General features: G+C 41.6%; 1 protein-coding gene across 7 annotated transcripts in view; it reads left to right on the top strand.

Moving 5' to 3' along the window:
• The window catches only part of ATG5 (autophagy related 5), a 125,456-nt gene that overhangs the window by 60,128 nt on the left and 50,518 nt on the right, over window positions 1-14,810 (top strand). For all 7 annotated transcript variants that reach the window (XM_074948181.1, XM_074948179.1, XM_074948178.1 and 4 more), the window contains one exon: window positions 4,680-4,774. In XM_074948181.1, coding sequence (XP_074804282.1) covers window positions 4,680-4,774 — 95 coding nt within the window. The remainder of the gene's footprint in view (window positions 1-4,679; window positions 4,775-14,810) is intronic.

Below are 14,810 nucleotides of genomic sequence, written 5' to 3'. Positions count from 1 at the left end.
TAGCCACAATTCCACCTACATCCAAGAGAGTGGATAAGAAATACTATGTTCCATCAGAAGACTCAGAATTTTTATTTTCTCATCTCTCTTCTAACTCTTTGGTGGTTTACATGTTTAATGAACATGGGAGGCAGCACCAACCGAAATCTACGCACTACGACAAGGATCATAGTAAGCGCCTTTACCTGTTTCGGTAGAAAAATTTTATGCATCAGCTACTTTACAATTCAGAATCACTAGCTACCAGGCATTAATAATGAAATACAATCATACCAAGCTGAACTCATCTGTTGAGCATCAACCAGCAGAACATAGAGCAATTCCAAGCAATTATTGCAGAAGGCCCGCTGCTCACAAGAACATCTCTGCATATCTCCCTCGATGCTGCTGTTACTGCTCCCTGTTTTGATTTCTACAGTGGTAGTTGTGAGGAGTGCTTCCTGGATCCAGCTCTCAAGATTTCCGAAGGCGGTCCAAAATATTGGTTGAAGATATCACTTTTGATGGTACTAATCTGTTTGACAGCACAGATGAATCTGCACCCGTTAAAGGACTCCAGGGCTACTTTTTGTTCACTTGATCTATAACCTGCCCACAAGAGAGTTTAGTAAGTCCCAGATGGCGCAAAGATCCTGTCCTGCTCAACTCTTAAGTCCCAGAGATCATATGAACCTCAATACCAGAGACAGAGATTCCAGAGAAGAAAACAACCCACTTCTCAACCTTCAACCTCACAGACTCCCACCTCAAAGCACCCATTTTGACAGGATGGTTGAGGTCCTGAGTTACCATCCCCATTCTTACCAGCTGATTTGATTCTCCAGCCTTCCTCTCTTTGGTGGCCGCCCTTATTGCTTCCAGCAGGCTTGGAAGTCACTCACTATGGACAAGTATAATCTGGAGATCATTTTCACAGGGTACTCCATCCACTTTGCTTCTCTTCCATCTGCCAATCCCTGTTCCCCATCCCTCTTCACAGGCCACTCTCATGAGAACTTGCTATGACAGGAAGAAGACTCTCTCCTACTCCAGGGTGCTATAGAACTGGTTCCTGTGCAGCAGAGAGGGAAGGGGTTTTATTCTGGGTATTTCCTGGTTCCAAAAAAGGATGGCAGTTGGAAACCTATCCTAGATTTAAGGTCTACTCAACACCTTTATGAAGGCACAAAAATTCTAGACACCTACCATAGGACAGATAAACACCTAAAGAAACCTCTCTGTACATCAACTTCCTGGAACACAGGGCAGTCATATACACCTGTCTCCAGTTTGTACCACTAATCAGGGGCAAACAGATAAAGCTCATAATGGAGAACATGCATGAAAAGCCATGTGTTTAGATGTGGTACCAAAGTATTTCAGTTGTGCACTTCACACAGGCTGTGCCCTTGCCGCCTGACATTGAAACAGCACCACTGCTCCACTGACCTCAAATTTAAGTTAATTCCTCTTACAGCTTGTAGCAATATCTTGATTTTAGTAAGGCTTTTGACACAGTCCCACATGACATTCTCTTAAGCAAAGGAAGAAAATGTGATCTAGATAAAATTATAAGGTGAGTGAAAAACTGGTTGAAAGACTGTACTCAAAGAGTAGTTATTAGGGGTCAGTGCTTGGTCCAGAGCTATTCAATATATTGTTCAATGGCTTGGATAATGGAGTGGAGAGTGTGCTTATAAAATTTAGCAGATGACACACAGGTGGAAGGGGTTGCAAGCACTTTGGAGGACAGAAATAAAATTTAAAACAACTTTGACAAATTGGAGAACTGGTCTGAATTCAACAAGATGAAATTCAATAAAGACAAAGGCAAAGTACTACACTTAGGAAGGAAACAAATCAAATACACAACTACAAAATGGGGAATAACTGGCTAAGTGGTAGTGATGGAAAAGATCTGGGGCTATAATGGATCACAAATTAAATGAGAATCTGCAGTGTTATGCAGCTGTTAAAAAGGCTAACATCATTCTGGGGTGTTTTAACAGTAGTGTCATATGTAAGACACAGGAGGTAATTGTCGTGCTCCATTCAGCACTGGTAAGGCCTCCTAAGGAGTACTGTGTCCAGTTCAGGGAAACCCACTTTAGGAAGGATGTGAACAAATTGGGGCAAGCCCAGATAAGAGCAACAAAAATGATAAAAGGTTTAGAAAACCTGACTTATGCGAAAAAGTTGTGGAATCCCCATTGTTGGAGATTATGAGAAACAGGACAAACACCTGTCAGGGATGGTCTAGGTCAGCATTTCTCAAATGCGGTCACTGCGACTGCATTCAGCTACCAGGGGCTTTTTTTGTGGCCACAGCCTCCTGGGCGATGATTGCAGGGGTGGGGGCAAGCAGCGTCCCCTTCCGCGGGATTGCCAGCAGGGGTTGGGCCCTGTCCCCCTCTGGAGTCAGAAACGCTGGAGGAGCAGACAGCTGGTGAGAGTTCCCCACCTTCCTGAGGCCAGTGGGGCTCGGGCTTCCGGCTTCAGCACTGGGGTAGTGGCAGCAAGCTTGACCATGGAGCGGTGGGCTCTGGTCCCTGGGTGCAGGGGTTCAGCTTGGCCCCTGGGCTTCACGTGCTGGCCTTGAGCTTGCCACCCCTCCCATCACCGCTGGCTCCTGCTGCCTTCCCCAGCCCCTAAGCCGCCTCCCCATCGCACCTGGCCTCCGCTGACTCCTCTGGTCCCCCCATCCATTGCCCCTGACCCCTACTGCCTCCCTATCCACCTCCCAATTCAGGGCTTAATTTGTCCCCCAGCTTGCCGGGGCTGAGTAAATTTGCTGTGGATAGTGATATTTGTATTTTTGTTAATATATCTTTTCACTGTCTCCCTGCTAGCAAGCAAGTCTGCTTCTGTGAAAAATATTAACAAACACACACATACCACTTTTCACAACAGCAGACTTGCTAGCTAGCAAGTCTAAAACAAAAAAGCAGCCCAAAAAAGGAAAAGTAACAACAGCAGCAAAAGACAAGAACACGAAAAGCACCTTATTTTTGTTTCTATTCTGTTTCGGTCCAGTAAAGAATAGACACAACAGTACATTATCTTGATTACTGAGTTTGGAAAAAAAAAAAAAAAGCCCTACATAAATAAAGTATGATTTGGATATGTATATGTGCATTTCCCCCCCCTAAAATTAAGTACTTTAGGAAAAATTGTCAGAGCAGCACCAGCAAGAGTGGGTGGCCGCACTTTGAGGCCACCAAAAAATTTGTTGAGCGAACCCCTGGACTCTAGGTTTACTTGATCCTGCATCAGCACAGGAGCTGGTCTTGATGATTTCTTGAGGTCTCTTCCAGCCCTATGTTTCTATGATTCTATAATATGTATCAATCATTGGTAGCTTGTTCAGGATACAGATAAACCTTTTTTGCCTGGATTGAACCACAGCGATCATATTATGCCTGTCTAATTTTATTTACTTTGGTTCCCTGTAACATGTTTGATTTAAAAAAAAAATAATAAAAAAAGTAGACCTTGACTGTATTTGAGATCCAGTTGAGCATTGTTGCATTGGGTATGTGTGATAAGATACAACATATATGCCTTAAGGGAGCCATCTGTTGTGTCTTAGGTTGGCAGTTGATCAGGACTTTGTGGATCCCTAGAGCACTGATGTGTCTCTATCTCTGTCTACTTCTTAATAACAAACCTGTCTCAATTTTAAAGGTATTTTTCAGTATGAGCGTGATTAGCTCCCCACATGTCATCTCTCTCCTCCCCTTCCTTTTTTTGGTATTTGTTCTGCTTGGTTGATATTATCTGAATATCCTCTTTGCCCTTTTAAAGTGCTTTCCTTATCCTATTTTAATTAAGACATTTGTTTTACATATTTTAATGCTGTTGTGTTGCACGGCACTCAGTGTGCTTTGGCAGAGACGGAATGTATGCTCTCTGAAACTACTTCATTGTTTCTGATATTACCAACATTAAAACCAGTTAACTTTTAATATAAATTACTATGTATAATATACAAAAATTGATGTGTGTATGTTGAACATATTAAACGTTTACTTTTATTTTCAGGTTGTTCACAGAAGAAATGTGTAACATTTTGATGGATTTCGCTGTTTACAAGTGCTTCCATATTTACCAGAGTCCCAGAGCAGATTATCCTAAAAGACCTTCTCTAACTGCAAATGTCAAGAGACAAAAATAAATTTTGTCTCCAGGTTGCTGCTTCTGCTCTTAGGTCTCCTGTATTTTGCACCTGATTTTTCCTCTCAAGTTAAAAAAGCTGTTAAATATGAAAAAATGGGTAGCAGAGAGCAGTAGTAGCAGAGAGCATTAGCAATATCTGCTTCTGGTTGAAATAGCAGCATTGTTAATGCTGTGTTACACAGTATTTCTCTACCCTTGGAAGAAGCAGAGTGAAATGAAATCCATTTCTCTTTAGTTTCTGACAAGTCATCACATTGTGACTGTGGTGGCACAACATAGATTACCTGCTCTATGTTTATTTTCAGCAGTATGGGAGGGCAATTCCCCTTCTTAAGGCTACATAGGGAACAAGAATTATGGGGGGAAAAAACCTACTCACAGGCAAAAATTCTGTGATAAAAGGGTTTTAGATGCTCCACTTTCCTGCGTGTATGATTGTGCCTATCATATTTTGTGTATCTTTTTCCATAAAGAAGCATATACATTATTAATGCTAATAATTAATATAACTCTTACTTTCACAGACAAATTTGACCAATTTTGGGCCATAAATCGGAAACTCATGGAGTATCCTCCAGAAGATAGTGGATTTCGCTACGTCCCATTTAGAATATATCAGGTAGGAGACAACATGAAAAGCCTCATGTTTTACAAAACTGTTGTCATGCTGAGATCTGTCAAATGTAATGAAAGTAAACCATATGGAATGATAAGTCCACTTATTTTTAGCTGCAAAGTAAAATTAGGTGGTCTGTTTCCTCACATTTGCTGGGCTGTTCAGTTGCATGAATTAACTGAGGAAATAGAAGAAAGTCCATAGAGCTTGTTACTCTCACTTGATCCTAATAAGTAATTGCTGCTCATTGTGCCAGAAATAGGTGCACAATACACAAAAGTATGCTAAGTGCTTTACAGACAAATAAAACAAAATACTAGCCTGCGTGTTTACGTTCATAACTCTGCTAGACACTAAAAATCATGGTCTTAATAAAGTGACTTGATTTATGACTTAATGCAACAATCTGTAACCCATTAACCCCCATTTTTTGTCCTTTGATTACAGAGGGGTTATTGGATCACTTCATCTTGAATGGTCTCTTACAATAAGTGTTAATTACCTGTGCTAAACGATCAGTTCCACCTTGTATTTAGCTGTCACAAAGGGCTTGTCTACACATAAAGCACTGCAGCGGCACAGGTGCACCTCTTTAGTGAAGAAGCTACTATGCCGACGAGGGAGCTTCTCCTGACAGTGTAGTTAACCCACCTCCACGAGAGATGGTAGCTATGTTGCTCTCCTGTTGACATAGTGGTGTCTCCACTGGAAGTTAGGTTGGTATAATTACATTGCTCAGGGTTGTGGATTTTTCACACCCCTGAGCTATGTAATTACAGTAAAACACCAGAGTTGTGAACTGACCAGTCAACCCCACACCTCATTTGGAACCAGAATTACGCAATCAGGCAGCATTAAAGATGACCAAAAAAAAAAAAAAAAAAAGCAAATACAGTACCATGGTAAATGTAAACTTTAAAAAAAAAAGGGGGGGGAGCAACATTTTTCTTCTGCATAGTAAAGTTTCAAAGCTGTATTAAGTCAATATACAGTTGTAAACTTTTTTGAAAAAAACAACCATAATGTTTTGTTCAGAGTTACAAACAGCCTCCATTCTCGAGGTGTTCGTAACTCTAAGGTTCTGCTGTATAGCAATGTTAGTTTGTAAAACTTAGGGTATGTTTACACTACAAAATTTAAGTCAACCTAAGTTACATTGATGTACAATCATCTAAGTAATTCAATTGGTCCTTGTGTTGGTGGTGCATGTCCTCACCAGGAGTGCTTGCATTGGTTTAACTGTCAGTGTTGGGCATTGTGGAAAGGCTTCTGAAAGACAACAACAGCTGATGTAAGCACCGCAGTGTCTACATTAACACTGCGTCAACCTGACTACATCAGCTTGAGTGCTACGCCTCTCGCAGAGATGGAGTTATTAAGTTGGTGTAGTGGGTAAGTAACATCAGTGGGAGCTACATTTTAGTGTGGATGCTTACCAAGTTAGGTCATCATGAACTGACTTATGTCGACCTAACTGTGTAGTGTAGACCAGGGATCAGCCTCTGAGTACCTTTCCCAAACCTAAATAAGAGCTCTCTGTAGCTCAAAAGCTTGTCTCTTTCACCAGCGGAAGTTGGTCTAATAAAAGATATTACCTCGCCCACTTTGTCCCTCTTATAGATGAATAAGAAATGATCCCTACTTGAAGAACTTGCTGTAATATCTGCCCTTGAAGGCTCCACTGTACACAAAACAGCCAGAGTTCACCCTCAACTGAAGAGCTTGAGGCAAGCATTTCAGGAGGAACATTTTCCTCAGCCTCTGGAGAAGCATCTTCTTATTTTCTGTCATTATAGGCCCCATGAGAGAGCAAGTGGGATAGGTATTGTCTTTGAAAAATTACTCACCTTGCTAATTTCACTTAGAACATCTGTTACTCCTATCTGTTCTAATCACGCTACATTATTTTGAAAAGACAAGTTTTAACACAATAAAATACTACTTAACTATTCTTATAGTATACTTAGTATGTGAATGTAATGTGTAATATTGAAAAAGGTGCAAATTTAAGTAAGCTCAAAAAGGAATTGAATTAGGTTTTTAGAAATTTTCAGTGATGCATTTTTTATCTCTGTGATATCTGGTAGTATGGAACTGCCCTGCTACTATTGCAGGAGTCGGAAAATTTTTTGTAGCTCATATAGCGAGCAAAGCTTATACTAGTCAAAGCTAAGCTAGTCAATGACATTGGGTCTGCCTCCCAGCTTGTAAAGACAAGAGCAACCCACACTTAGGGCATGTCTACACTTACCTCTGGAGCGATTGATCCAGCAGGGGTCAATTTATCGCGTCTAGTGAAGATGCGATAAATCGACCGCCGAGTGCTCTCCCGTCAACTCAGGTACTCCACCGGAGCTAGAAGTGTAGGCGGAGTCAACGGGGCAGCAGTCGACCTACCGCAGTGAAGACACGGCGGTAAGTAGGTCTAAGTACGTTAACTTCAGCTACGTTATTCACGTAGCTGAAGTTGCATAACTTAGATTGATCCCCTCTCTGTCCCCACCAGCGTAGACCAGGCCTCAGATTGTTGCACACTAAAAAGTAGCAGAGAGTAGTTCTTTGTTAAAGTGTAAAATTGTAAATCATGGTGGCTGATTCAGAATTAAAAGTTCCTCCTTTTGCAGACTATACAAAAATTGTTTAAAGACTGTCTATATACTCTAGTCGGTCTGTTTTATAAACCCCTTCATGTTAAATTACACATTTACCTATCAGAGGGGTAGCTGTGTTAGTCTGGATCTGTAAAAGCAGCAAAGAGTCCTGTTCTCCTTATAGACTAACAGACATATTGGAGCATAAGCTTTTGTGGGTGAATACCCACTTCGTCGGAACGACTATACTGAGTCAGACCAATAGTCCATCTAGCCCAGTATCTTTTCTTCTAACAGCGACCAATGACAGGTGCTTCACAGGGAATGAACAGAACAGGCCATCATCGAGTGATCGGTCCCTTTTCGTAAAAGAAAATGTAAAATGAGTTTGTCCATTTTCTGCTGTTTGCATTGTATGATGATTAATAAATTGAAAAGCAGATTGGAGAATGTATGGGATATTAATCCGGTACTTCTAAACTTAATGAATGACTAATTGAGTAAATTAGTTGCTTTTTATTTTTAGTTCCAGAAATGTTGGTTTATAGAATGTTTAGACTAGATTTAGAGACCATAGCTACATTTAGGGATCATCAGAATCTTTGAGAATTCTCCTTATCTCCATTCCTCAACTCCAAACCTATCTGCAATATCTATGTTTATTTCTAATGTAAGAATATGATTAGTCTCTTTATTTTTGCCCAAGAGTTTTCTTTTAGCAGAATGTTAAGATTCTGGAGAAAAGTCATGGAATTCTTTAATTTTTCTTTCTTCTGTGCCTTCTGCTTTCTTATGGCATGAAGTTTGGTGTTATGTTTTGAGTTGAGTTTAAGGCACTGTTGTATACTCATCCAAAATTCAGTTAGAAGGGAATCAGTCAATCATGCTATTTTGATGGTCTGTCTTCATAAATTACATCCAAAATGTATCCTGCAAATGATTAAAGGTGTTGAAGTTTTATACCAGTCACTATAAAAAGGAGATCTGTTAATGTTGAATATATCAGTATTACTTTATACTGGATCTAAATGCTTTATTAAAATTTCTAAAGAAGTTTACAATTGTTTGTAGTAACTTTGTGTTTAGATTTAATTAAGACAAATTTACTGTCATAGTGAAACTTTAAAGATTGAGAACGGAAGTCACAGTTATTTTGTGAGCGCTATCAGAAATTGTAGCAGATGGTGAGCTCTGTATGTGTGTATCAAAACCTATAGATGCAATTTTCTCCTAGCATCGTCTTTGGTCACTGACTAATTTGTTTATTGCTCGGTGCTAAGAAACGTTTTTGCAGCAACAGAAATGGACTCATTAAGTGGAGATAGTGCTGATTAAATAATGTAGGGATCCCATACCCTGTATAAAACCGATTTTTATATCTTTACCTGTAAAGCCCATGTTGGCATTGCAAACAGCCCTTCATTTCTCTTCACAGAGACATATGCAGAATGTTTCAGGTTGAATGACAAATTCTGTAGTTTTAGATCTGGAAAGTTGAGCAATGAGGCCTAATCCTGCCTTGTTCGTTGAAACAGTGGGGAGTAGAAATGCAGTTCATTGTGTCCTCTGCCACAAAGGATCATGTAGCTGGGACAAGATTCCTTGCAGAGGGGTGGGGCACAATACTATGTGTTGCATTATGCTGCTTCACATTGCAGGGATAATGTGCACAGCCACAATCTGTCAATTAGTACTAGCTGCTGATGGCAATATATGTATTTATTGGATTGGGTGAACCAGATGATATTGGGTGGGATTTTCAAAACCCAAACTATTCAAAAGTGCTCACATTGAATTCACACCAGCATGACCTTAACTGTGCTCTTCTGGAGCTGGCGGTACTCATTGAGCATTACCTACATATACTGTAGTTGCATGCACTGTTGGGTATAGTTGAACTGAATGGTGGAGAGATTAATTGGAGTAGGTTGGTAGAGCTGTGATAGTGATGTGAGATCTGTATTTGAGCCCCCTGATCAGTGTGATCAGAGGAAAGAGGTGAATGTGTACCTTGAGGGATCTAAGATACATTATTTCAGCACTAAGTTGTGGAAGTTGTGTCGGTAGCAGGGTACAGGGGTCATCTAACCATGGGGATTGTCAGCAGTGAGGTGGGATATGAGAGCAGTCTGTGGTTTTAATGATGGTAAGTGAAAGTATAATGTTAGATGGAATCCAGTAATAAGGACTGACGGTGTTGTAAAATGAGAGTAAAGGAAGTTGTAAAATACGTACAAAGTTGTTTCTGGGGAGTAAGCTCAGTGTTTGAGTACAGAACAGTTCAGGTAGCTCCTAGTCAGTACAGCTCACTTAAAAACAAGTTTTGCCTTGGCTAAGAGAAGATATTAGACTTTGTGCTGCAGTTGTCATGTGTCTCTGTTCTCTGAGCGTGCACTGTCTGGAAAGGCAGAAATGTGTATGTGCGCTATGGGCATGATTGGGTCCTCTTCAAAGAAGGCAACGTTAAAGCTCTATCGGCATGTACCTTAACTCTGTTTCCCAGTTTTCAGTGGCTTGCGTTTTTGCTGAACTTGATGTTCAGAAAAGACATGAGATACTTCTTGGCAACTTTAAGTCTGCCTTAACAAAGGTTTTTGTCAGTGAATTTCCTAGTTTCTTTTAACAGACAAAGAAATCTTTGTAATAGGAATAATTGGTCATTTAGGCAGTTGTAGTTGTCACCTAGGCTTGCAGTTGATATGCTCCTGTAGCTAAGTAATAACAAAGTGTATGTGTGCATTGTGATAAAATACCTGCGTTATCAAGTCTCAGAGCCAGAGTCAGCTGACTTGGGCGGTGGGGCTAAAAATAGAAGTGTAGATGTTTGGACTTGGGCTGAAGCTTGGGCTCTGAGATCCTCCCCCTTGTGAAGTCTCAGAGCCCAAGCTCCAGTCGAGCCGGAATGTCTCTGCTACAATTTTATAGCCCTGAGTCCGCTGACTGGACCAGCCATGGACATGCTGCAGGTTTTTTATTGCAGTGTAGACGTACCCAGAAAGACCTTGTTCTTATGTAGCATTTTTCATCAATAGATCTTAGAGAACTTAACATCATTATTCCCATTTTACAGTGAGGTAAAATGACTTGCCCAAGGTCACCCAGCAGGTGAATGGCAGAACCAGGAATAGCTGCTGTCCAGTTGTCTCTCCACAATGCTGCACAGTTGCTATGTGATTCCTAAGAGCTCCTACCCTGCCCTGTTCATTTTGTTGTAGTGCAGTAGGGATAACAGTTCTAGTGCATAGTGAGCGAGAGGGCTGGTGAGAGAAATCACAGACATGGCGTGTGTCCCAAAAGCTTGACAGGTTTTTTTTTCAACATGGCGCTTACAATTACTTTAAGTGTGTGAGAGAAGTGTCTCTTTCTCCACCCCCACCATTCCCCACAACGTATAACCCCCCTAACAGCATTTCCAGATCACTTTCCCCTTCCTGTCCCATTAAGCCATTATTTAGCACTGTAGAAGACATTAACGTATGATAAGTTGCTCTTCGCTGTCACTTTCTGCCTGCTGCTGTATACACATATCAAAGGCAGCAGCCTAGTGCGCACTTTCTTATGTAGGCTACGAAACACACTGGACTGGGTCTCTCATACCTAATACACCCCCATAGCTGGGCCCCCATCTCTGCTTCCATCAGGTTTCTCAGTCTTGTCCCAAGCCTGACTGCCTTCCCCTTTCCAAGCTGCCCTCTCCCGCACACACAGTGTCCAGCCCTCCGCCGCACACGGGTGATGCTTACCTTCAGTTCTTGGATGTCAGACTTTAAATTTGTGTTACCTTTATCCCCACTCCATTCCCCAGATTTTGGCACACATGGGAGAATCAGAAACCCATAGATGGACAAGGGCCCCTCAGATCCTGGCACACATAGGGAAGGCAGGAGAGGGTCTCAGACACTCCCAGAAAGTAAAGGCCCCCAATCTTTGCTCATATGAGAGAAGGCAGGGAGAGGGCTCAGATACCCCTATGGGAGTAGGGTCCCCCAGTTCCCAGCAAACCCACAAAGACTTGGGAGAGGGACTCAGATGTTCTCCACAGGGCTGGGAGCTCATATCCTGGCTTACGTGGAGGGGGCAGGTAAGGCAGACTCCTCTGGAGTGACATGGGTCCCAAGATTGCAACACCCACACAGGGGGTAGGGAGAGGGCTTCAGACCCCCCACAGAATGTAGGGCTGACAGACACCCCTTCCCCTATTTTCCACACTTCCCCTTGCCACCCCCCCATCCCTTCATTCCTCCTGACCTGAGTCCCTACCACCGATCCCCATTTATCCCCCTTTCCATAAACCATCTTCCCGTGCCTCAGCCCCAAACCCCTTCCCTGTTCTTCCCCAGAGCCCCACCCTTTAATACTCCTCCCTTCTCAGCAAATATTTTATGTGTAACTTATTTTCTTTTCAAATATAGCTTGAGCACCTTCTGAATTATTTACTGTATTAAGTTAGGCATTGAACCCTACGTATTGTGGAATTGTCTTTTTAAGGAGTCAGTTCTGGGTCAAACGTTGGCAGTTATGTAATGGAGGGTTGCAGACAGCTGGTAGCATACAGAGAGCCACAGGGCCTGTGTGGATGTCTGTGGCCTCAGATGTCTTTTGAGAGCCACAGGGATTCTAGGACCAGTCCCCTTTCTGTTCTGTGAGGGGGAAACTCCTCTTCTTCCCTTCACCACAAATAAGCTGGAGGAAACTCTGCAAAGGGAACCGCATAGATTCCTGTATGTGAGTTTTTTCATCTAAGGGAATGAGCTGGATCATAATAAAGATACAATAGATGAAAATCAGTCCTAACAGTGCTCAAACTGTATCACTGGGGAAAGTTGTTAAAGAAACAGAAAATAAAATAATATTCAAATGCACTTTTCAGTAAAGGATTGGCATTTTCACAATTGAAAAGCTGTTTCTTTTGCAAAGCATATCTATTAAAACACATTTTTAAAGAAGAATATGAATCAGACCTCATGTGGGATCCAAATTTAATGGTGTGTGGGAGCAAGACAAGGCAAAAATAAACACTTGGTAACTCAGAACTAAACTAACCACAGGTCATTTTAAGTCTTTCTTCAGCAGCTCTTCTAAATGTACTAACTAGAGCAGAGTTTTATAATCCTATTATTTTCCACAGCCCACTGAAAATAGAATAAAGTTATAAAGTCAAAGCAGAAAAATCATAATTGACTGATCAGTGCAATGGGCAATCTTAAGTTGGTGAACCAAAAAGACTTCGGGAGATTGATTATACTACTTCTAATTATCCAAACCATTTCTTAAAGAACTATTTAAATGTAGAAAGAAAAGGAGTACTTGTGGCACCTTAGAGACTAACCAATTTATTTGAGCATAAGCTTTCATGAGTGAAGTGAGCTGTAGCTCACGAAAGCTTATGATCAAATTGGTTAAGCTTTCGTGAGCTACAGCTCACTTCACTCACGAAAGCTTATGCTCAAATAAATTGGTTAGTCTCTAAGGTGCCACAAGTACTCCTTTTCTTTTTGCGAATACAGACTAACACGGCTGTTACTCTAAAACCTATATTTAAATGTAGGTTGCTACACTTTCAGTTGCCAGTTACACCAAAACTAAATCTCATTATCTTCTAATAGATAATCATAGAATCCTAGAATATCAGGGTTGGAAGGGACCTCAGGAGGTCATCTAGTCCAACCCCCTGCTCAAAGCAGGACCAATCCCCAACTAAATCATCCCAGCCAGGGCTTTGTCAAGCCTGACCTTAAAAATATCTAAGAAAGGAGATTCCACCACTTCCCTAGGTAATGCATTCCAGTGTTTCACCACCCTCCTAGTGAAAAAGTTTTTCCTAATATCCAACCTAAACCTCCCCCACTGCAACTTGAGACCATTCCTCCTTGTTCTGTCATCTGCTACCTCTGAGAACAGTCTAGATCCATCCTCTTTGGAACCCCCTTTCAGGTAGTTGAAAGCAGCTATCAAATCCCCCCTCATTCTTCTCCTCCACAGACTAAACAATCCCAGTTCCCTCAGCCTCTCCTCATAAGTCATGTGTTCCAGTCCCTTAATCATTTTTGTTGCCCTCCACTCGACGCTTTCCAATTTTTCCACAACTTCCTTGTAGTGTGGGGCCCAAAACTGGACACAGTACTCCAGATGAGGCCTCACCAATGTCGAATAGAGGGGAACGATCACGTCCCTCAGTCTGCTGGCAGTGCCCCTCCCTATACATCCCAAAATGCCATTGGCCTTCTTGGCAACAAGGGCACACTGTTGACTCATATCCAGCTTCTCGTCCACTGTCACCCCAAGGTCCTTTTCTGCAGAACTGCTGCCGAGCCATTCGGTCCCTAGTCTGTAGCGGTGCATGGGATTCTTCCGTCCTAAGTGCAGGACTCTGCACTTGTCCTTGTTGAACCTCATCAGATTTCTTTTGGACGAATCCTCTAATTTGTCTAGACCCCTCTGTATCCTATCCCTACCCTCCAGCGTATCTACCTCTCCTCCCAGTTTAGTGTCATCTGCAAACTTGCTGAGGGTGCAATCCACACCATCCTCCAGATCATTAATGAAGATATTGAACAAAACCGGCCCGAGGACCGACCCTTGGGGCACTCCACTTGATACCAGCTGCCAACTAGACATGGAGCCATTGATCACTACCCGTTGAGCCCGACAATCTAGCCAGCTTTCTATCCACCTTATCGTCCACCTTATATTGCTGAAATAGAGGCTTTTTCTCCCTTTTACTTCTCCTTAATAAATTTGGAGGTGAAGGAGTATTAATGTTTCCAATACTGTTATGTATCTAAACACACTGCTTTACCTGTACAAATGCTGTAGCCACCCAGAATTATGCACAGATTCTAGGATTTCCTCCCCACCCTTACTTTATAACACCAGTTCCTTCTCCACTTCTTAGTAGTACAATCCTGGGGAGCAAGATGGACAACAGATAGTTTCCCCAACCACCGACAAAGCCTGAATCTGAGTTGTACAAATGATGCAGTAGATACCCTTTGTTCATCCTTTGATACGCAGTATATCTACTAGATGAAGGGGAAAGAATCCTGAATACTTTGAAAGTTTAAATCTTCCTCTTGGTATTACCTAGCTGACAACTGATTTACTGTACCTGGTGATTTGTAAATTCTGTAGAGAGAAAAATATTTTTTCTTTAGAACAAGGAATTGTACGTTATGGAAGAACTGATGAGATATTTACCATAGCTTCACCTGAGTTTTATATATACAATATATTCATTGTATTAATGTTGATGTAAAGTAGACACACAATTTTAATTTACAAATATAACTTTGAGCCCACCCAAATTTAAATATTAATCAAGGAGGGTCTAGACCCACAGCATTGGAAACCACAAATACCTCAAATGTACACTCCATTAGTAGGACATATTTTAGTCAAAAAGTAATAAAGTAGATTTTTCTTGAAACTTTACACAGGTCTGCCAAATT

The sequence above is a fragment of the Natator depressus genome, chromosome 3 (assembly GCF_965152275.1).
Source record: "Natator depressus isolate rNatDep1 chromosome 3, rNatDep2.hap1, whole genome shotgun sequence".
Taxonomy (NCBI): Eukaryota; Metazoa; Chordata; order Testudines; family Cheloniidae; genus Natator; species Natator depressus.
The sequence above is the reverse complement of the archived record's forward strand: the minus strand, read 5'-3'. Positions and strand labels throughout refer to the sequence as shown.